We start from the raw sequence: 23640 nt of genomic DNA, 5'->3' as shown, positions 1-23640 counted from the left end.
TTTAAATTTAATTGAGCATTTCTTTCCATTTTGGTCATCATGGCTACTATTCCCCTTCATAATAGTGCTTTTATTCTAAGCAGTATGCCAGAACAACATCATTTACATCTCCTATACAGCAGCTATAACCAAGATCATTATGGTACAATTCTAGAATGTTCAGGTTGGTCTTAATGTACTCATTACTTAATTGACCTTAAGATGTGTTCCTATGGGGAATAAAGACAGCAAATATTGATTTTAAAAAAAGTGCAGTACTGTGGCACTAAAAAGGATGCGTGAAGTCAGGAATCCTGGAGTATGTCCTCAGAAATTTGAGAAATTAAGGGATATTCTATGTATATTAAATTTAATACTTGAATGGGGTAAAGGATAATCTGGTGGACAAAGCTTGATATTTAGTATTATGTTAATATGCAAAGAGTATATGAGAACATGAAATGAAAATAGGTCAGAGCTATGAAAATGACACCATCTGCTCACTGATGAGTGATGACAGTCACTCTCTCACTTATAAATATGTGAAAAGTCATTTCACTGCAATCATGTTACATCATTGCAGATTTACATCGGCGTTACCAGGAAGAAAGCCCTGCCACATACTTCTTTAATTGGGACAGACCAAATAACATGCTCCATGGATTCCAGATTATCCTGTTTAATGACACAGCTGCGATATGTTCTCATTTACACACTCCTGGTTTGGAACACAGTTTGACAGCCTCCAGTGTCGGCAGAAATGGATGTGTGAAGGTATTCTGGGAACTATTATTGAAAGGTTTTAAGTTTATAGTTAACATCCGATTTAACAGCTTTGTATAATGGTTTTGAAGCACAAAATCTCAAACATCTAGGTCAAGCCAGTATGACGATCCACAGATATCAGCCATCATATTTATGACACGCCTTATCATTAGGAGCACACCATGTAGTTTACAAGTACTCATGTCTGATAATTTGTTTCATATAATGTTTGCATTGTTCTATTCTAGCAGGTGTTTCAAATGTCAAAAAAAAATAACCACTGGTATCTTGACTGTAAGAACAATGATAGAAACTGCTTTTCAATTAAAGTGTTTTTTTTTCTTAAGGCTGTCGGACAATTATTTCCTTTGATCATTGCTTCTTGCTGTATTTCAGATCAATTCCATAGACTTTCATCAGCTCTGTGATTGTCATAAAGAATAAATAAAATGTATTCACTGCAATACAATATAAACCAAAGACTGAATTGCAATCAATAATTACAAGAAGTACCATAAGGTCAGTGAAAAGGCTTCTAGGGTTATAATTCATTGAGCTAATAAAACACTTAAAAACCACTAAATTCTGTATATTCATCCTGAATTTCTCTATGCTGTGAGACTCGATGAGCTTCACCTGACGAGACCTCTCCCTATATTTCAATATTCATTGAAAGAAAATCACGCACGTAATAGCAATGTTAAAAAAAATTTTTCCTCTGGGGTAGTATAAAAACAAGGTAATGAAATCGAAACCATTCAGTTAGTTGTCACTTTCTGGGGGAAGGCTTCTTTTCCTACAGCCTGATGTATAAAACTGCATTAAATATAAATCCTGCATTGGTCATCACCTTTCAGCGATCAATGAATTGCTCATTGCCATGTACCTTATTTGTGTTTTATTTGTTGTATTATTTATATTGTTTCTAAGACACTCCAATGCTTTCAAGTTGCTGCAGGATGCATTTATAGGGTGAATTTTGAAAACATTTTGTCCCTCTGTTTCAATAGAAATTAAAAAGCTTTAGTACAGAAAAAAGTAGTGGTTTACATTTTATTTCTTTTGACTAAACGGAGACTTTGATAGCTAATGGATTTTTCTAAGGAATGTCCTCTTGTAATTTGTAATATTGGAGACGCAAGCTGGTCAGTCTAAGGAATACTCAGGTTATGACTTACTGGGTTTTTAATATGGCAGAATGCATCCGACAGTCCCCAAGTCATTTCTCATTCACAGTAGGATGGATTAAATAAGATCCTATCACAGGAAACGGTCCTTTCATGAGAGTGCTGAGGCAGATGCACCAATAGTCTTGGCAACCAGGCCTCTGGTGGTGTGAATTAGTTAAGATGACTCATTGTTTCTCAGACTGCTAAAAAAAGGATATTGTTTTATCAATTTGCTTGCCATTAACAGTTGTAGATGCGTCACAAGGCCCATTTAGGTGAAAACGTAAATCAATACTGCTTCAAATTTTATTCAAAAGCAATCATATATTCAAGTCATTCATTTATGACAGTTCTGTCATCTTTGGGTACAGGCTATGTACAGTATTCCCACATATACTGTACAGTGTGTATCTCTGCACTAGAATAATACCAGTACTGCTGTCTAAAATCTCCCCACTCATGTCATCTAAAGGGAAGAACAGTAAAGATTGGGTACATTCTGTCCTACATTGATAGATTAAGCCGAGTCTGGCTCTTGTTCTGCTGTTAAAGCAGATCTAAAGGCTTCCACTTCTATGATGTACTTTTCCCCTCTTGAGGGGATATTTCTTTTTCCAAAATTAATGGATTCCATAAAAGTTGCTTGCCTTTTTTTTTTATCTGGAAACCATTTTTCAGAGGTTTCTCTGAGTAGCAGTCGTAGTGGGGAAAGTAGGCTAAACCCTATTAGAGCTGGTAAAATCATTCCTACAGGTTAATACTATTTAACCTTTGAGTAGTGAAGGATCACAAGCATGGGTGATGTGGGGATTTTAACAGGGCACTATGGAGCTCTGTATACAGAACCTTAATTCTCTTGATTTTAAAAGATGTACAACAGCCAGCTGCTTGCAGACCTTTCAATGCCCGTTTGTTCTCAACACTGCCAAACCTGCACTAATCAGCTCGCATTCAGAAACCCCAGGACTCTTTCATAATCAAAGTTGAAACTATCTAAATCCAGAGGTTCAACCTTCCCATGAATCACTGCTTTATGAAGATCTTCCATTGCACACAGCCGTCTCCCCAAAATGTTTCAAACTCAAGATTTTGACATTCACGTGATGCCAAAATTGACAGCACAGCACTTATTCATTTCGCCATCAGTGAACTTGTATGAATGTCGTCGTCATCCCTTGATGACATGATAAGATACAACCCCACTGCTTTCCCAGCCTAGACCTCCTGGGAAAAACTAAGGTTGCTGCTGGAAGAGGTGTTAGTGGGGCCAGCAGGGGGCGCTCACCCTGCGGTCTGTGTGGGTCCTAATGCCCCAGTATAGTGACGGTGACATTATACTGTAAACAGGCGCCGTCCTTCAGATGAGACGTAAAACCGAGGTCCTGACTCTCTGTGGTCATTAAAAATCCCAGGGCGTTTCTCAAAGAGTAGGGGTGTAACCCCAGTGTCCTGGCCAAATTTCCCATTGGCCCTTACCAATCATGGCCTCCTAATAATCCCCATCTATGAATTGGCTTCATTACTCTGCTCTCCTCCCCACTGATAGCTGATGTGTGGTGAGCATTCTGGCACACTATGGCTGCTGTCGCATCATACAGGTGGGGCTGCACATTGGTGGTGGTGTAGGGGAGTCCCCATTACCTGTAAAGCACTTTGAGTGGAGTGTCCAGAAAAGCGCTATATAAGTGTAAGCAATTATAATGAAAGTGTTTTTCTGTGCCACAAATCAACAGATCATTAACATGGAGATGGGGTGGAGGAGTCTCTCTGCAGCTGTTAACATGCAGCTCGAGATTGCTATTAAAATATACGGTGGGAAATAGCAAGGAAGTGACTCACTGATCTAAAAACGGCATCCTTAATAAAGCAGTAAAATGAAGTGATAGAGCTGTCTAGACTCCATTCCACATGTCATTACTAGTGCAGAACATTGCCACCCCTGCTTGTAGTTTATAGTCACAGCAGCATTAAGCACAGGATTTTGCCTATATATCACAATGCACCCATCAGTAGGGCTCGGGTTTCTTCTCCAAGAATATTATGATGAAATTAACTAGCCCTAAAGTTTTTCTTCGATGGCTAATTTCACTTACTTATAAGCAAAAGCAAGCACAGTCTGATGATCACATACTATGTGTATCTAGGATGGGAAGCTAAATTATAAGGACAGCATACCCTTACAATTACAGCCAAATAGACTACTTTTCACTTTCTGACTTTCACTTTCCAGCAGACAGACCAACCTTTTCCAGATATATCAAATCAGCAGAAAATCAGTTTGATTGCAGTTGCATGTGAGATTTGTCAGAAGAAAATAGGCTCACAACAGAAGGGGGCTGTGATTGGCAGTCAGAAACTTTTTCATGCTGTGGAAAAAGTTGTGCACTTTGTACACTCTCACTTCTCACAGGTCAATTGACTGTATGTGGCAAACTAACAAAAGAGTGCATCCTACTCACACCCCATTACCATAGACACCGCAGATAAAATCAAGCCATTACAAATGCAATAATTTATTTCTTCTTATCTAGAGGTAATAGACAATTTCTCAATCGGGGAGCTTCGTGTGTGTGTTTTTAACATGTTTGAGGGTGCTCTGGATGATTATCGGACATCTGGCAGGTCTGAAGATAAACTGGTAGAGTAAAAGACCCATTTTACAGCTTCTAAGGAAGTATCGGTCTTTTTTGATCTCAGAATGCTGGTGGCTTATATTTGGTGTGTATTTCATTGTATGCTTTGGTCCTGTGTTGAAAAAAGAACTAGTGCCAGCATGGGGAAGGTTCCGGGGATACTTTGCTCACTAAAACAGAGTTTAAATAAACAGCCTTGAAATACTCCAGGGGTAAGGCTTAAAGCCTGCTGCCACTGCACTGTGGAAACAGGTCTCCAAACATTCTTAACCAGGGCCTAACAACGCACAAACACTGCATTTAGACGTTTAAAGGAGCTGTATAAGTGGGCATGCATAGTTCCTTTATTTGTCTGATCTTTTTTTACATATGGAAAAATCAATTAGTACTGTAGCTTTGTTCATCTTCTGACATGAACTTAAACTTATTTCTATTAAACAGTAAAATTTAAATCTCTAACATATTGCGGAAGAAAAGACCATGCACACGTTCCGATGCTGAGCCTCTCTTCAGGAGCCATGTCGTCTGCCATAGGGGTTCATATGTACCAGGGCCAGGAGTTTTCTGCAAAGGCAGAGGACAGCACAGCAGTCACCATTCACAGGCAGTAACGGTCCAGATCCAAACTGTGCCTGTCTGTAATCCTTCTGCAATCACAGAGTGGGCGCTTACAATTCTGATGAACAAGTTTAATTTCTCAGTGCTGCACTAAAGCAGGCTAGAAAAGGGTGAGATCTCTTGGTAATCTGTCATTGCTTCCTGCTGAAGCTGAAAAAAGGTCAGAAAAGTCTCCCTCTAAGAAAAACATTTGATTGCAACATGCAGGCTTCAGGGTTGTTTGTGTTTAACTTTTATTTCCTTTGTGCCACTAAAGCTCCAGAGAAAACTTTCAGGGAAAGATGAGCCAGCAAAACACACTGGAAACAGGAAAGCTCTTCTCCTGAGATGTGCTTATATATATATAGGACATGATTAGATAATGCACATGTTGAGATTTTCATTGAGTTCTCCGTTGAAACATCATTGAAAGTAGACTAAAATAAGCTGCATAAAATCATTGAGTTAGTTTCCCTTTTAATGAGATTGTCCCTGATATTCATTCCTGGTCCTGGAGGGACACCATGTCTGCTGGTTTTAATTCTGCCCTAAGCTCTTAATGACTTAATATGAAATCAGTTGTTCATTTCATTGATCTATATCTGCACTGTTTTCAAGTATTTGCTCATACGTTCCTTGTAAAGCCCGTAAAGGCAGATTGCAGCCCTCCAGGACCAGGAGTAAATATTGCTCATCAGTACGATACTCACTGAGCGAGGGGTGACCAGACGGGGCACTGTTGACCGGAAACAGGAAGTGATAGCATGCTGGCCTGACTGCTTTGTGACATGATACTGACCTGGTGCTGGTCCCTCCTTCTAGAATAGAAAAAAAATCATCTGAGGTACAGTACATGCTGGGAATTTTTCTCTCCACACTCTGGATGAATTGTTCTTGTTCTTACTGTACACTGCAAGAGATTGGACCTAAAGCCATTTAAAGTTTGATTCTGATGAAGCGCCTTAAATTCTTCATCGTGAACAACAGAGAAGAAATGCTAAGCTTCTTTACACTTAAATAATCACAAGACCGAGCCAAATGACAGATATTTAGACTGACACATTATCTTCATTTACAGTGAAATTTGCAAAACCAGGTTCAGTTTCATATTTCTGATTGGCAATATTGTATTCTACCTGAAGGCAGTTCTCCACTTGCCTGTTTCCTAAGGCTTAATTGAATCCAGCAGGACTCTGTCCACACTGCTGTCATGGAAGCTGTTAACTTGTTTACACTGCGCTCAGCTCTGTTACCATGTATTAATTGCTGTTTGTAATAGTCTGATGCCTGTGTAAACTTGCAGCTTTGCAGAAGATGCTTCCACTACAGATTTGACATTTGAAAAACTCAAGCTGAAGTTTAGAATAATGGCTAGAGCCTGCCCTCCTGTATTAATCAATTTTTCATTCTGAGTTTTTGGGAGGTAAAGGCAAGTACAGTCTCCCCTTAGCATTAGGGTCTACTTATTAGACCTAGATATCTTGACTAAGGCTTAGTTTGGGGAAAAATGCAGGATTCCCGACACAGAACAGATGGTGCACTAGGTAAGAAAGAATTAATCGAGATGAGGTCTTGGGGAGAAGCAGGTGTGTACAGACAAATTCTTTTTCAAATTAAATTAAGTGTCGGTGCCAATATTGAAAATACTGCTTTAAAATTTTAAAGTATCCCATATTTTGGCTTAATTTATGCAGCTTCATTACTAATAAAGTAATCCGCCTCTTGCATATATTACGGCTTCTGTCTAAGAGCCTTTCTACTAAGAGTTTTCTTCTCTAGTAGCAAGAATAGTGTGCACTTGTTCTCCGCTATGAGTCTTTTCCTTTTATGATCTTTCCTCCTTACATTTAACTTTCCTCTCCTAACACAACCTCAAACGACATCCCCAGGGTTCAAAGTCTGTGACATCGTAATTGCTTCTCACTATTTTCAGCTTTCCCCCCATGGCATGTGCAGGCAGTGTGCTGGAAATAGTATGCTGAGCTGCTCTTTATTTTTCTTCTTAGGGGGGGAAAAAAAAACTGTACTTCATGATCCACCTGAAGTCCTGGGTCAAAAATCTTCAGTCAGCTTCAGTCAGACTGAATAAGACTGAATGTGTACCCTCAGGGTTCCGAGGACAATCAACAATGGTAGTTTAGCAAAAATCCCTGTGTTAAAGAAAGTGACATGAAATGGGGGGGAAAAAAACAGTATTTCCCTGTGTTCAACAGGATTGAGAGCTGGGGACTGTTTTGCCTTGGTACATTGAAGGGAGTCTCTCTCAGCCACGCATGGCCTGTCAGTGAAAGAGTACATTCATTTGACGGGAGGGCTCTTCAAATTTTGGGCAAGGAACATGCGTTTCACTCATGAATACAGCAACACTTAAACATGGCATGGTGGATGGTGCCGCTGGCTTGGGGCATGATCTTGCAGTTCTTACAGATCCATTTCTTGGGGTCCTGGGCTGGATTGTGGATGGAGTTTTATGCAGGTTCCGTTTACTACCCACCCTATACATACACGCTTGTTTGATTTTACTTGGCATCTCCATAATGTCCCTACGTGTGTGCCCTATTACACAATGGCATCCTGTCCAGGGGTTTGTTTTTTTCATCTACCCTGTGTCAGCTGAGATAGACATCAGCTGCCCACAACGAGCTATAGGAGGAAGCAGCTGTGGCCAGGGGCTGGATGGGATAACTTTAAAACCGCACTGGCTTGAATGCAGTCTGGTTTTGCTCTGTACTACTGAACAAATTAATGATTTCCTACTCCACTTCCAAGAGGATTAAGCAGATTAGACAGTATTGTGCTACACTGATTAAGCAAACAGATTTATCTCTGCTTGCCTGTGGATCCCTTAAAAATGAGAAATACCCAAGCAATGGGGGTAATGTTCACATACAGCAGTACTGCTGTAAAAATATTTTTCAGAGATGCAATCTTGGGATTGTATACTATGATGCCCTCATTACAAGTAATTAAAATTGAGTTCAGTGATTTTCTTTAACTTTCCTTCTAAACTGAAACAAGATCTCCTGTACAGAGAAAAGGCAGTGTAACTCCAAAAAGATACTTCTTAATAGGTGTCTTGTCCTGGTGGGTAGCTGCGTCAGCATGCGTAGGCTGCAAAGGAACAAGTAATAGGTTTATTCCATGCTGAAAAAAAGAAGAAAGAGAACACAACGTTTCGGCCGTGGAGCCTTCTTCAGGTGACGCCTGAAGAAGGCTCCACGGCCGAAACGTTGTTCTCTTTCTTCTTTTTTTCAGCATGGAATAAACCTATTACTTGTTGATTTGTCCTGGTCTAAGATGAAGAGAAACCTAGAACTCTGTCAGTGAAAATCATTGTACAGCATCACATGAACATCTGCTAGTTAATTAACATTTAGGATGACAATGGAATTTTTTTTTCTGATATTCTGTAAACATGAGCTGCTAATCACAGCTACTCAGTAAAATTATTGCCATATAATATTGTATATTGTGATTATAGGGATGTCATTCTTCATAGCTAATTTTATAAAGGCTATGTGTTGAACACTTTGAAGAGTTTTTTTGCGCTTTGAGCAGCAATGGTGATCTCTAAAAGCTTCCGTATTAGTCTAGCAGTCAGAGCTTGGTTGTCTGTATAGCCAAGCAGTCGAAGCGAACATGATGAGCACTGACTCAGAAATAGGTAAGGTGTCCTATTAATGTCTGACATGACTCTGAGCTTCTGGATGGCTGAAGGTGTTTATCACATGGCAGAGCTGAAGCAGTGTCAAACTGATTTAAAAAAAGTGCACCTAACCGCGCACTAGGGACACTTAAACAACATTCATCATTTATCACAGCATAACCATTGCTGTCATAATTGCTATTGAAATACAAATGCTTATCATGCCACTGAAATCTCCCAGCATTCTAGAGTCTACAGAGCAAGCTTGCCATCTGACTAATAATATCCAATGCCCTGTGACAACAGTGATTACAGAAACCTGACAACTTGTACACAGCAAAATTCCTACTTTTAATTAGTCATGTTTATCAGTAATGTGCCTACACCTACAGGTATCCCTGTATAAACATTCAAAATGCAAGTTTATTTTTTATTCATGTTAAAATTAAAGCAGCAGTGTACTAGATGGAGTAGTGGTAGAGTTTTGTTTTGGTTTCATGTGCTAATTGCAGTAGTTCCCAATGACAAAAAGCGTCACATCCAGTATTTCCTACTATGAGAACTGTTTCCCCTGTTTTGGTTATGTGTCATGGAAATATTTACAAATGATGGCAAAACATCGGTTAATAAAGTTGCCTGTTATGTTTAACTCATAAAATTGGGAGGGGACTTGTAAAGCAACTGGTAGAGCCTTTTTATTATTCCCAGACTGTCAAGATCAAAGAGAAACTTCTGCAGTTTCAGTTAGGCTGAAAAACTAAACAAAGGAATTTCTGTTTGTTGATAAGGTATTTGAACTTTTGAGACCGAGGTACAGTGCTAAAAAAGTCTGGGAAGCAACAATATAATTATAAGAATTAAGTGAACATCTTACTTAGCACATTTAAGGAGATAAGAATCATGTGATGAACAAATCACAATAAAAAACAAATAATCAAGGACTATAAGGCAGCTCAGCCTTATATAAAGGTCAGAAGCTTTAGGAATTTTGTCTTCTCTATACAGTAAGTAGAAACCTTTATTGTTGGAATACTTTGTTAATTACATAAATAACACAAAACATATCTTATGTATTAGTGTTAGCATGATTAAACATATCTTCATATTTTAATAAAATGTTTATGAAGAATTAACTGAATTACATTTTAGGTCTAAAATAAATGAATACCAACCAACGTAGGATTTTTCATAAACTTTCTTAGCACTGCAAACTTGGATGGTTGATGAACTAGTTTGATTTCAGTCAGATACCCTTTATTGTCCATTTAATAACTTTGTTTGGAATATGGTATTGTTGAATTGTCTGTCTGTTGGAGTCTGAGTCATATGTAACCCATTCAAAAGAGTAGCTTTTCAGTAATTTTATGATTTGCATCCAGCATGGTTTAATTGAGTTTAAGTAGATGTCAGACACAGATGGGTCCCGTCTCTAGGGATAGGTACATGAGATTTTAAACGTGGCACCAGCAGTTTAAAGGAGTCTTGCTTGATGGCGAACTATGGGATAGAACAGAAGGGGTGCATTGTAAGAAACATCAATGGACTTCGCACCCTTATTTTTGTCCTCGTAGCTGGACCCAGCACAATCTTGAAAATACTCATAGCTCAAACCATCCCTGAAGCATAACTCCTTCCCCTCTTCCAGTCATCACTTACAGACACCCAGTTAGAGCTCAGGGACAGGCAACGCAATTACTTTTATATTTGACAGATCAGGACTCATGGGAGATCTCAAATTAGAAAAGTGGTAGCATATTTAGTAGAATAAAGTGAATACTTACAGGAATAAAGGTCAATCGCTGAACAGCAGATCGGAACATCACATGACTAAAGGAGAGCGAGGGGCAGCAGTTACAAAATCAAAGAGTCTCAGAAACCGAGTGAAATCATTATGCTTCACAAATATTCATTCTACTTACTTGCAGGGTAACTTTACTACAGGTTTTTCTGTTACATTGTAGTGACACGGTGAGATATCTATATCCTGAAACAGATGTACAGTATTAAGATGGATAAACTGGTGCTCTCAGACCATTCAGTCTATTTTGCAGATTATTGATCTGTCTCATCAGCTTGCACATCACACTTAAGTCCATATCCCACCTTGTCTCTGATCCCCAGTGTGAAATTGTTGGGTCTGGGACTGTTTTTGAAGCCGTAACTGGCTTGCCGTTTCTCGGCCTGCTGCACAAAGTTGGTAAGGCTGTAGGCTCCTGGTAACAGGAAGTCTCCCTTACGCACCACACCCACGGGATACTTCCTGCCACTACCTTTGAAGCTGTATGTTATTTTGACAGGATTCAGCCGGGATTCTTCAATGAAGTCCTTGATGTGATAGCTCCCAGGGTTTGGAGAGTCCTGTGAAGACAAAATGGCAAAGTCAGTTTACTCAATATTACAAAGCCACTGTCCTTTCATTGATGTGGCTTTGTTGGTTTAGGCATTGTGACATTAGGGACATTGTTACTACAGGAGATACAAACTTGATGCTTGGCTCTTTGCACTTGGTTTTTTTTTTTCCGCATTAGCTCAATTGTGTGTTTTGCTGGTGAGAAGGGCAGGGTGTTGGCCGACCCTCGAGGCTATCCTGCAATCGGTGCCAGTTTCTGATTCTCATAATGACAGGAGCTCATTGCCCGGTGCATGAATGAAGTCCTTTTTCCTTAACTGCAGCAGGGTTCTTACTGCTCCTCGCTGTTTGATTTCTGTGATGTTTTATTCAGACTGAAAGCTCTCTCTAATCACAACACCAGGAAGTCTCCACAGGGAGATATGACTGATATTTAGAGCAAAGCCTTTGGAAATTTTATTTTGTTATTTTTTTTATGAATAAAAGGAGATTAATGCAAAATGTAGGCAGGGCAGTAAAACAAGTTAACAAACAGGAAAAATGGCCTTTCAAGAGCAGTCTTCCACATCAATCTCTGCTTCTAATGTAAGGAAAGTGCTAGCTGTCAGAAGATGCAAAACAGATAGCATCATGGGTCAAACCGTAGAGGTATGATGCAGAGATGTCAACACTGAGCACCCAGCAGCGTCTCTCTTCGATAGCGTCCTTCATAATGCCCTTTTAAAATTGTTTGAATTATTTATAAAATGGATATTCTCATCAACAGCAATATTTGAGGGACTGATCGTACTTAAATAAGTACAAAAAATTCAAGTGTATACAGTCATGGCCAAAAATATTGGCACCCTTGCACGTTTTGCAAATAACTCTAAAAAGAAGTTGAAATTGACCTAACTATTTGATCCCCACAATTCTTTATTTCACTGTTAATATTACGGAACCTATAGATCTGTCAATAATTGTCAATGCCATTTCTTTTTCTTTTCTGATTTAAAAGGATATACATGTATTAAATTCTGAATCAAAAACAAATGTTCTGTAATGTGTGTGTGTATATATATATTATATAAATACTTTGGTCAATTTCAACTTCATTTTAGAGAAAATGGTGAGATTTGAAAAAAGTGTAAGGGTGCCAATATTTTTGGCCACGAATTTACACGAACTCCATTTATCAACTTGATGTTGCAGACTATGTATTTTAGTCATAAGAATGGCACACCTAAGAGGAAAAGTCACAAAAACAGCCATTATATTGTAGCAAAGATTTTTTACATAACAGTTAAACCATTAAATTGAATTTCACATTTGCGATTTTATTTTCTTGCTTATCCAGATGTTCCTTTCTGCCTTTTCTTCCAGTGTAATAAAGCAGAGGCTGGACTTGTCTTTAACTGAGCGCTCTTCCTCCTCAGGATATCCCCTTGAGAAAGACCCTCACTTTAATGTTGCTTCTCCACCAGCCATCCCGCTCTGACAGCTCCTTCCTCTCACCGTTCTGTAGAAAATGGAAACTAAATCATCACTTTTTTTCAGCCACATATTAATGCTCACTTCTCAAAGTCCAAGAAGCAATTTTTCAGAAGTGATTCCTTCAGTTAAGGATACGAATTTACCATTCACATTGCACCACAAAGCCCTAACCTTTCCAACAGTACTTTAGTACTTTTTTAGTACTTTCCAACAACTTTAGTTTTCAACACTTTTTCCTTGTACTACATTTGTTTTTATTGTGCAGCACTCTACATTTCCCACTTCAAGGAAGACCTAAATCTCCAAAGTAGATGCAGCTAGATCAGCACTCTTACATAATACCCTCTACATTTTAGAAAGATGCTACCACATGCCCTGCATGCTCCTGACTGATGTTTTGCACTGCAGGGTTGAGGAGCAAAGGCATGATACAAGAAAATGATACACGATGTAGAGAAAATGGTACAAGAAGCTTTTAACATGCATATAACATCACATGCAGTGTTGTATTGTTCTCTCAGGCAGACTGATTATATACACCCTTATTTTCAAAATTTACAAAGCCTCCCTAACATCCAGGCAAAGTTTGCTCACTGGTATAATGCAGAGCAGCACGGCTTAATTCCCCAGCTGACTTCCATCATTCCAGATGAAATAAAAATTAATTGCTTTTTTTGGCAACAGACGAGAATGAAGCAGCCAATTCGGAGATTCCACAGTTTAGTATGAAGGCTTGCCACACAACCATTTTCCTTTGTAAGTGCAGCACTTAGATTTTACAGTTTGACAATTGTGAGGAAACGATCCTTTCCTTTCAAACATGAAATCTTAAGTGTTTTTATTCTTTCTAGGCAGAGCTGAGACGTTGCTGCATACCCGTGAGCAGTGTCACTTTTTTCGTGTGATCAGTCTGTCTTGTTCCTCAGTACCTACCGTAAGAGCTGGAGCTAAATTATTCACAGAATTATACTATGTTCTGTGTATTTTAAACGGCTCCTTTTACTTCCTGTCTTGTGTACAATACTGACTGAACTTACGTAGCGTCTTTTATCTGAATGTATTGTATGAAATATATATGACCTTAAACACTTAACGTAAGGATGTAGTGCAGGAGGGCTGAGAATAAGCGTACTGACAAATTCAAGACAACATCTGCGTATTTCATTAGTATACAAGTATCAAAATAGTTTGCTTTTGGGCGCACTTTAGCGTGCTTACCTTGTCCCGAGATTTGTCAATAAGTGCCCGTCTCTCTTTTGTATTTACAGTGTCTCCTGCTTGACCAGCGGTCATGTCTCTTTTCTTCTTTGCGTCTTCAGTATCCAGTGGCTTTGTGTTACAGTACATGGTGTTCGAGTTCAATAGAAGTAGGAAGTTTTAGGGAGGATCAGGTATATCGTTACCTAGCAAGGCGCTCTCCTGCATAGAAACATGTTGTTCTATTAGTAACAGTGCAGCTCTTGGAAAAACTGTTTCCTTTACTAGAGAAATAGATCAATTATGTGCCTTGAATTACCTAGATATGAATAAACGTGGCGGGGTATAACTTTAAATAGAAAAAAACCTGAAAGGTCGTACTCCGTCATTATGAATTACTTCTTGTAAGTTGTTGGTGTAAACTTTGAAGTTTAAAGGTATAATTGGTCATAACCATTTACCGGAGGAAAATGTTGCGAAAGTGTAGCAAGTTACTTATAATAAAAAGTAGGGGGAGTATACAGTAGCTCAGTAAAATCTGTGGTGAAAATGTGTGCGCTCCAGATAGGTGACCAGACGTCCTGTTTTTTCCCGGACATGTCCTCTTTTTGAGACCTAAAATACCGGTCCGACCGGGATTTATAAAATTCCAAAAATTGTCCGGGATTTTGTTTTCCTCGTTACTCAGACTGTGTAAACAAACAGGCCTACAGTACATATTTTCGTTCCTTCCATGCATTGCCGGTAGATGTTTTGAACTTAAACGCAGCGTAGCTTTAAAAGGGTTTTTATGGCCATAAGAAATAACCATGTTTAGCTGGTTTCATTATATTTCAAAATATTTCGTTAAACTTCCTCATTTTTGCAACCAATGAGGACTTCTCCTAAGTTATGATGTCTTCATTTTTTCCTCAGATGTTAAGACTTGTGTTTCCCCCCCCCCATTGTTTGCCATTATGGAAGAGAAATAGCAACCCTGCACCTTTTTAAAAGTTTACTAAGAAGTTTAATAACTCGTTTATTACTTTTTTCTAAATCAAAAAAGTAATTTAAAGAGCCATTTCTTTAGAGTCATGTGTTGAGTTTTGATTATTCCCCCCCTTTTTTGAAAACCAAAATATGGTCACCCCAACTAATTTGTGAGGAGGATGGCTACATGCTTTCAAATTCTGTTCTCCACTAGTGTCCTGAACAAATTTCCCAATGGCCTTTAAAAACCATGGCCTCCTAGTAATCCCCAACTATGAATTGGCATTATGACTGTTCTCCTCCCCACTGAGAGCTGATGTGGGGTGAGTGTACTGGCTGCTGTTGCATCATCCAGGTGGGGCTACATATTAGTGGTGGTGGAGGGGAGTCCCCATTACCTGTAAAGCGCTTTGTGGTATGTCCAGAAAAGCTCTATACAACAGTAAGGAATTAAATATTACAAGTTCTTCATTACCTTTTTCTACAGTTACATAAAGAACACATTCAGGATAAGAATTCCTTTACGGTCTCGCTGGGTGTAGCCCCTACTTTTTTCACGCACTTGTAGAATCCCCTATTCTGCCTATAAGGAACAATGGTAGGATTTTCTGTAAACCTTTCATAGAAACAACAGAATTTGCTTCTCATACAAGAGGAATAATAATACGGTGCCAATTAAAAACAACCTGCAAATCTTAGTAGAGGCGTTGCACAGAGCTATTCTGCATTCATGCATGTTTTACTGTACTGCTGACAGATTTTCTGGGGCATACAGTCACCAGCTCTTCCTAGTGCCTTTAGCCTTAATCGTCTTGATGATGGCTTCCAAATTTGACATGGGGTTGTAATTTTTTTTATATAGTTGTTCCTAGAATTGCAGTCACCTGATCTTTGGGAAAAAGTCTCGAGACTTTACAGTAAAGCTCCTTGTCAACTAAAATGACTTCTAAAAGCCTCTAGAAACCAGGACTTTGTAAAGCTACCTACCAGATGACTAAATGTTAAGAAACCTAAATATGTTTTCTTTCAACATTTACAGGGTATGAATAAACTGAAACTTCTACTGAGAATTGTTATTGCTTTTTAGTAAGGAGTATTGATATTACATTCTCCTTTCCATATCTTATAAAGTAATGCACAAATGAAAAAATGCTATTACTTCCTCATAAAAGACCAGTGTTACAGGGACAGAAATGCTTCCAATAGCCTGAAAAAAAACCCTCACTGCTGCAATATACAAAATTCAAACAAGTACCTATGAACATTTGTTGTAATTGCTATGCTCTTTGGACTTTAAACCTTTCAACCTAATGGACAGTTACTGTTGTAAAAATGATTTTGTTCAGTGACCTCATTTTCTTGAATTTTTAGAAATGCACCAGCAGGGGTAGGACTAGGGCTATGGATGTTGAGGACAAACAGCTGAATGCTGTAAGGTTAAAAAGCATACATGCAAGTGTGAAGTTTCAAAACCGATCCATGTACCATTAAAGAATAGGCTTTGCAAATGCTGGAAGTAATCCCAGGCCTAACCCTTAAAAGGCCCAAATTAGTACTTTCCTCTTACTTCTGGTTAGTGAATTCAGCAACAAGGATTTATTTTTGGCAGAACTAATGTTCAGCATTGTCTCTGCACTTACTTACTACACATTAATATGGTTACAGAGATCTGCAATTGTAAGATGTTCTTAATTACCAGCAGCTCACAAGAATTGAAATTGCTGAAGAAAGTTGGGGAGGTTGCTGCTGCCATTTTATGTATACAGATATCACAGGCAGAAAAAAAGGACAATGCCTACAATGGATCAGAACTGAGAATGACTTCCATCTTATCTGTTGCCCACTACAAATCAACGTTGCCAAGGATGAAGCTGATCACTCCAAAAACTAGAACCAAGGTTGAGGTTACTTGAGACTTTTATTGAAGGTCATTAAAACAAAAGTACCTAAATAAACACACTTAAAGTTGGGTAAATTGTAAATTTTATTGGAAAACAAAAATATACAACTTGGAATGGATTCTTTGAGGCATGTTTGTGCCATAAGCAGTTAAAAAAAAGAAAAAAAACAAGTGACTAAAACTTTAAAAAGCATAGTAAGAATAGAACAAGAGTTCTCTGGTACAGAACAGCAAATACAAAAAGAGTTAGTGTACGAGTACCTGGATGATACACCCGTTTTGCAATAGTGCAATGCTGAGAAAAATTCATATATACTTTGTCCATAGTCCATGCAGAGTAACTACTCCACATTAAAATGTTTACATGCCAACATTGTTGCCAAGTGACATCCAACTTCAACAGGTGGACCAAGATGATGTCTTGCTTCAAGCTGTGGTAGTTCATTGTGCAGATTCAGATGCACTCCATTTCAAGTCACATGCAACACCTGTTAACTTGACCGCATCTTGACTCAAAATACGATGACAGCAAAATAAAAAGGGACATGAGGACTTGAATCCTAAATAGTTTACATGCAGTTCCTTTGGACAGCAGGGGGAATAAACATTTTACAGATAAATTACAAACAAAGAAAAGGCAAATTTTATACAAGAAAAAAAATTCTGTACAAGGCCTTCACTTCGCTGTCATCATTTGTACAAACTCTGCAAAAAGATAAAAAATACAGGGTCAAGACATTCTACACATTATGCTTTTACAGCAATTTTAATACAACTGCTCTATAAGATCAGCTGACAATTCGTCCATCGAGATTTTTACCCTCTTACTAATTTCTTTAAACCTTGCTTGCAGACACTGAAAATTGACTGACCGTTTGCTTTCTCTCATCCTAGTTATTCACTTTAAATTGTCATCTCTGGTACTTTAAACCAGTGCTTGACTGTACAAGCACTACAATAAGCCTAAAGGTAGAGCATTTCTATATTTTGGAGTGATCTTCACCTAAATTCCATAAATGCTTGATTTTTCCCCCAATACAGAAAGGAATACAACAGTCCTTTTAAATAACCAGTTAATATCAAAACAGAAAAACGCCAATTACCTGTAAACCAATTGCTACTATTTTGCCCTCAAAGTTAATGAAGGAACAAGCTTTCATAAAAGATGGAAATGAATTGTAACATTCCTTTACTAAAATCATGATCTCCACTGACCATTTGAACAAATCAAGTCAGGTTTAAGTCTCTCAAAGTCTCCTTATTTTACCTCAAAAGCAGCACAAAGGGTGCATGGAGGATATACACCTACCTTCGTAGTTGACTTGACCGTCTCCATCAATATCTGCTTCCCTGATCATTTCATCAACTTCTTCATCTGTTAGCTTCTCCCCCAGGTTTGTCATCACATGGCGCAACTCAGCAGCACTGATATACCCATTACCATCCTGGAACGCAGATATCACAAAGTTGACTGTTCCAATAATCTGATTTCAGAACTTTCCAATTATGTGCTGTGTGGGTGTGGGGTCTAAACTCTTGCAAAGAAAGTCCCAAAAAATGAACACAGATAGTTCATCATTCTAATGCTTTAGAACAAGCACATTTTTAATTAACTAAGCTTGAACTTACTCCAAGTCCCCAGTTTGATATTGCTGATAAGCTTGGGGTGCCACCTTATTGCTAGAAGACAAGTACCTTGTCAAAAACACGGAATGCTTCTCTGATTTCCTCTTCACTGTCTGTGTCTTTCATTTTCCTTGCCATCATAGTGAGAAACTCAGGGAAGTCTATTGTTCCATTACCTGCAGCAACAAGAACAGAAATGAAACATTTCAGCTCAAGAATAAGCAAATAAAACTTGTAATAAAAAGAAGAAAAACTCACCATCAGCATCAACTTCATTGATCATATCCTGTAACTCTGCTTCTGTAGGGTTCTGACCCAGTGACCTCATGACTGTTCCCAGCTCTTTTGTTGTGATAGTTCCATCTCCATCCTTATCAAATAGTGAAAATGCCTCTTTGAATTCTAAGAGGGAAAGATTACAAAAGTGGAAATGTTTTTAAAACTGCCAAGACTATAAAAGAGCCACCTGCTATATACCCAACTGCCTACACAAATTAATACATTTTGATTCTAATGGTTCCACTTTCAAGCATAAAGGGCTTTCTACATGGCTGAAAGTAAATCTTTGCACTGTGTTTAAGTGAGAAACTACATTTCCAGATCTACTAGGAACCACTTTTTTCCTTTCTTTCATGAGGCACAAGGAGACTTATTACAACACTATAATAAACTATAAATGTATTGACAGAGCCTGAAAGGCACTTTCTGAATCCTGTACAATGTAAACCATGTTTGCTGCAGGGCTAGCCTGAGACATCCCAGCATGGTGAACTGAACTAGGTTTGTCAGTAAAACAAATATTCGGCAATCTCCGCCCAGCAACACCTGTAGCACAGGTTACAGCTACAATGCCTTTTATCAAATGCAGCACAAGATTTGACCTCCATCAGGAAGAACAGTCCACAGCGTGAACAGTTTCTAGTGCTTTTCCCCCACCACAGGCCATTGGTCTCTCTATATTTTCACTTCCCAGTAGTGAAATTACAATAAACATGACTGTGGTTTGGAGTTTCACACTGACGTGCAACTGTGAACCAACTTATCTGGTTGATGACCTATCCTGAACCATTTCAGGCTTACAACAATCATTACTATCACTGTAACACTGTACTGAGCTAATGCAGTCAGCAGCATAGGAAAACAGCCTGACCTTACTTTCAACACTATTCTATACATGCACTAACAGTATAGTGATGTTCTTTCCACACTATTTCTCCAGCCATTAACGTGCAAGACTCCATGAAACTTTTTCTTTTGAAGGTATTTACCAATGGAAACTAAATAGGTCCAACATTATACTACAGGTTGGACCACTTTTTACTGCTGAGCTCCAATCCATTAAGCATTATTGGCCACCCTAAAGCATTTCCTAAAGATTGGAAACTGAAAGGTATTGATAATTTACACAAGTAATCCAAGGCAACTTGGATATTTAGATTTAATTCACTCACTAAATTTGTTTATTAATGGTTATGCAAAAAAAAACAGCACCAGTCCAGGTTAAGAGTCAGTATACCACTGCTTTAGATAATCTACAATTAAACTTAAGTGCATTTAGGTCATTAGATAAGAAGTTCCCAGGCTGACTAATGACAGGTTTATTAATTAAACTGCTACATTTTCATGTTGTACAAGCTAAGTTTCAGAGTAAAGAAATTAAAGTTGCCAATAATTCAAAGGATGGATCTTTCAATGACAGATATTCAAGCAACCACAATACATGAAGTATTTCACTTCAAAACCAAAGAGCTAATACATGACATCTGACACTGGAACTTAAGGAAGTCTTTTTCTCACTTTTGGTCATCTTGGATGTCTGTTAAAAGTTGTCCTAAACTGTCCATGGCTCTACACAAACAACTTTGGAGAATAGTAAAACAATAAGATTTTCAGGATTAAGACTATAACCTTAGTTGGGCCAGATGGCCTTGGTGTCTGTACAAAAAAATCTAGTATCACCTATAGCAAACCTTCATGTTTCAGTAACAGGATGAATGTTACACTGACTGTACTTGTAACTGCATCTAAAGGACACAGCACAAATACAATACTCTCATCGTGTACCAATACCAATTTTATGTGCAACATTTTGATGCAAAATGAAATACCTTCTGAAGAAGGTAAAGGTTGTGCTATTCAGGAACATAGAACCAGAAACAAATGCAAAACAATTTCCTGAAGCTTTAAAGAGCTAAAGCCTAAACCTTGGAAGAGATACAGAGCTGTGACTAAAATAGTTTTAATGCAGATGTTTATGCAATCTGCATGAACATTACATAGGTAAACCCCAGTGCTGTAGTACATGTGACTAAAGGTTCTGGAAGACAACAGGCCTGGCAAGAAATCGATTCATGTGCACTTTGAATGGACAGGTGAAAGATGCCATGTGCTACATAAAGCACACCACCTTCAGTGTCCTGCATAAAGCTGAATTTGGAATACACTTAAGTGTATTTTTGTAAAAGCTTTTATCCAATCTCTATCCTGCTGTAGCTGAAGTGTCATACCATGTGCTTACTCATCAACCTGAACATTAACTTCACACCACCTACACACAAGTACTTTAGAAACCCAGTTATGATTATAAAGCCACCTTAATTATGAGGGGAAGGAGGGATAACATTTTAGTGAATGATTAAGAGACATTTACTAATTACATCTAGATAAGTTTGTAATGTGTCTACAATACCTCTTTACCAAAAAAAAAGGCTACGATTCATTTTTAAAATTCCTGCTAGTTTGGCAGAAAGTATTCTCCTGGTACTCAAGTCTGTGTATAAACCGCATACACAGAGTCTCTCTAAAGGACTTGATGCGTAACATGACCCAGGGTCTGCCTTAAAAGGCAAAGAATAACTAACCCAAGCTGCAAGGGAAGACTATGAATCGGTTAGAGCGTCTAGAAACCAGGCCACACACCACATGCAAAAAAGGGCTTACCAGCAATCTGCTCTTCTGTCAGTTGATCAGCCTGTACAAAAAAAAAAGAACTGGTTATAATAGTATTCCCACATTCACAAGTCGCATATTCAATATTAAACATACCAATAAATGTAACCCAAGGGTTTATACATAGTCTCATTTTAGAGATAAAATTCTTGAAAGGGTGTCAAACTAGAAATATTGACTGATAACCCTTTCAACAGAGCAGGCTCTGTCTCCCACCTAGACGTGCTCTTATCGCCTGCCTTTCACACACCAATCACCCCGGATAAACCACGTTTTCCCGGTGCTCCCCCTACCCCTCTTGAGCGGCGGCCGCAATGTTAAAGAAAAACGCACCTGAGCCCGTCTGCGGACAAAGCCGCTTCCCCGTCATTATCTGCGAAGGTGCAATAGAACAGGATCTCCCGAGACAGAAACCCTTCGGTCGACATGCTAGGATGCATACTTGAAAGACTTGCTTTGAGAGCGCCAATCAAGACTACAGAAAGTCAAAGACACACACAGCAGGGCATGCAGACTACAACTGCTCATCTTGCAAACGGGGGAAAAAAAAAAAAAGAAATCGCCGTAAAACAAAAGCCCCAGTGCGATTATAATCAAGTACGTGTCATGGAAATGAAAATGACGCATCAACATCGATTCCCAGCGCGACAGACCCCTGACTGAGCCACGCTCGCTGCACGATCAACGCCACGTTTTAACCAGCTCCCGTCGGCTTGAATTAAAGCTTCGCAACGTGAAAGGAAACAAGTCGAGCATTGCATCATAACTTAACATCTCATTAACAGCAGAACTAGGTGTGGTTGAGGAAGTCTTTTCCGGTTTGTAGCGTACAAGCTTACCCAACGTTTTAAAAAAAAAGGACTGCGAACTCAAACGTCAAGGCTAACGGGAGCTAGCCAGCCACGTTTTCGTAATAAAACAACATTTTTCCTACAACGAGTACCTTTTGCAGCAATATAGGTGGCTCAGGGTTGCGCAAACAGGAATAGCTCGGGGGTTAATGACCAAAAGAAAGTCATCACAGACATGCGAGTAATATTTTTCATAAAACAGTGTCACTGTCCGAAGGCAATAAAATACCAAGTTTCAATCCATTCCAGATCTGATACACACTGCAGCACAACCGAAATCTAACCTATGAAGTAAGCGCAAAGGCCACTCGTCAATCTCCAGAAGAAGGGAAAAAAAAAACGTTTTATTGCAGTACGCTACCTGCATTCGTTCCGCATTTCTCCGGCAAAAACACTTAAGTCAAAATTACAGAGATCTTAAAACCCTCTCCAGTGCCCGTGAAATTACGCAACTCATCTTTGACTAGGCTCCACATTTTGCGAGTCGCAATACCGGCGCAAAGCGGCGGGACTGAGCGCGCTGCCCATCCCCGGAAAAAAAATCAGAGAAGAATTTAATCCCATCAAGCCGCTTTTACTGTAAATGCTTAAATTCCTTAATTGAGGCGCGCCTTCCTACACCCTACTACAGTAAACGTTGAGCATACTCACCATTTTGATAGTCTAAATCGCTTTCGACTGCTACTACAGCTACACTCCCAAGTTCGCACTCCAGCAGATGAAAGCAGACTGACCCTGACGCGCCTTTAACGGTTGTTCATAAACACCTCCCCCTGCTTGTATCATTCCGCCAGCTTCCCTCTACCCAAATCACTAAACGTATTGAAGAACAAAAGCAGCTGTAACTGTAACTGTAGTTTTAAATACTTTACTGTTTAACATCAACAAATGAATATTCCTATATTTCGTCTATGAATAATAACTGCGGTAAAAGCAGGATAGTAGCCCAGGGACTAACTGATAGTGCGGAGGGCTATGTGCTGCGGGCTTGTTATGCGTTCTAGTGCCGTATAGGATGGAGTAGGAAGGGAAAGGCCGTTTCTGATTGGTGCGTTTGTACCTGCAATGCGTCACTCCCTTGGACATGCACTCTAGCGCCAGACTGCACATGAACGGCCCGGAGGCAGTGCGAAGAATACAAAGAGCGATTATGGCGTTGTGGAAGCATGGTGGAGTGAGAGCGATAGTGCCCATTCATTAATCCATTGGTGTGCCCATATAGTGCTCATTCATTCCTCAGAATGATTGTGACTTTAACAAAGGCGCATGTTTCTGCAAATGCAATTTACAGTGTATTCCTGGAGGGTTTTTTTTTTGTGTTCGATGTATGTTAATAAAACTGAATCTAGCCCATTTGTGCGACAATAATGTAGGCCTCCTGTAGGTTCACACACAGCTTATGAAGACCAGATGCGATCACTCAGAGCACAACAAAATACTGTCATGTGTCGCACCCTTTAAAAAAAACATTTTTATCTATATTTCAAGACAGTTAATTTAAGACAGACATCTACACTCAAGGTGTATGCCTGTACC

General features: G+C 39.0%; 2 protein-coding genes across 2 annotated transcripts; both read right to left on the bottom strand.

The window, feature by feature from the left end:
- Positions 1-4410: 4410 nt before the first annotated feature.
- On the bottom strand, positions 4411-13979 carry stpg4 (sperm-tail PG-rich repeat containing 4). The gene is made up of 7 exons (XM_088933532.1): positions 13831-13979; positions 12581-12637; positions 10893-11147; positions 10709-10773; positions 10571-10616; positions 5854-5961; positions 4411-5193 (listed from the first exon to the last, which is right to left on the bottom strand). Exons 1-7 carry the CDS (start codon positions 13957-13959, stop codon positions 5056-5058), a joined length of 798 nt encoding a protein of 265 aa, XP_088789658.1. The 5' UTR covers positions 13960-13979; the 3' UTR covers positions 4411-5055.
- Positions 13980-16744: 2765 nt separating this feature from the next.
- Positions 16745-22848, bottom strand: LOC148820123 (calmodulin-1). Its single transcript, XM_088933531.1, has 6 exons — positions 22756-22848; positions 21245-21275; positions 18563-18706; positions 18374-18480; positions 17988-18123; positions 16745-17383 (listed from the first exon to the last, which is right to left on the bottom strand). Exons 1-6 carry the CDS (start codon positions 22756-22758, stop codon positions 17355-17357), a joined length of 450 nt encoding a protein of 149 aa, XP_088789657.1. The 5' UTR covers positions 22759-22848; the 3' UTR covers positions 16745-17354.
- Positions 22849-23640: the final 792 nt, after the last annotated feature.

Source organism: Atractosteus spatula, chromosome 15, assembly GCF_055471065.1.
Source record: "Atractosteus spatula isolate fAtrSpa1 chromosome 15, fAtrSpa1.hap1, whole genome shotgun sequence".
Lineage (NCBI taxonomy): Eukaryota > Metazoa > Chordata > Actinopteri > Semionotiformes > Lepisosteidae > Atractosteus > Atractosteus spatula.
The sequence above is the reverse complement of the archived record's forward strand: the minus strand, read 5'-3'. Positions and strand labels throughout refer to the sequence as shown.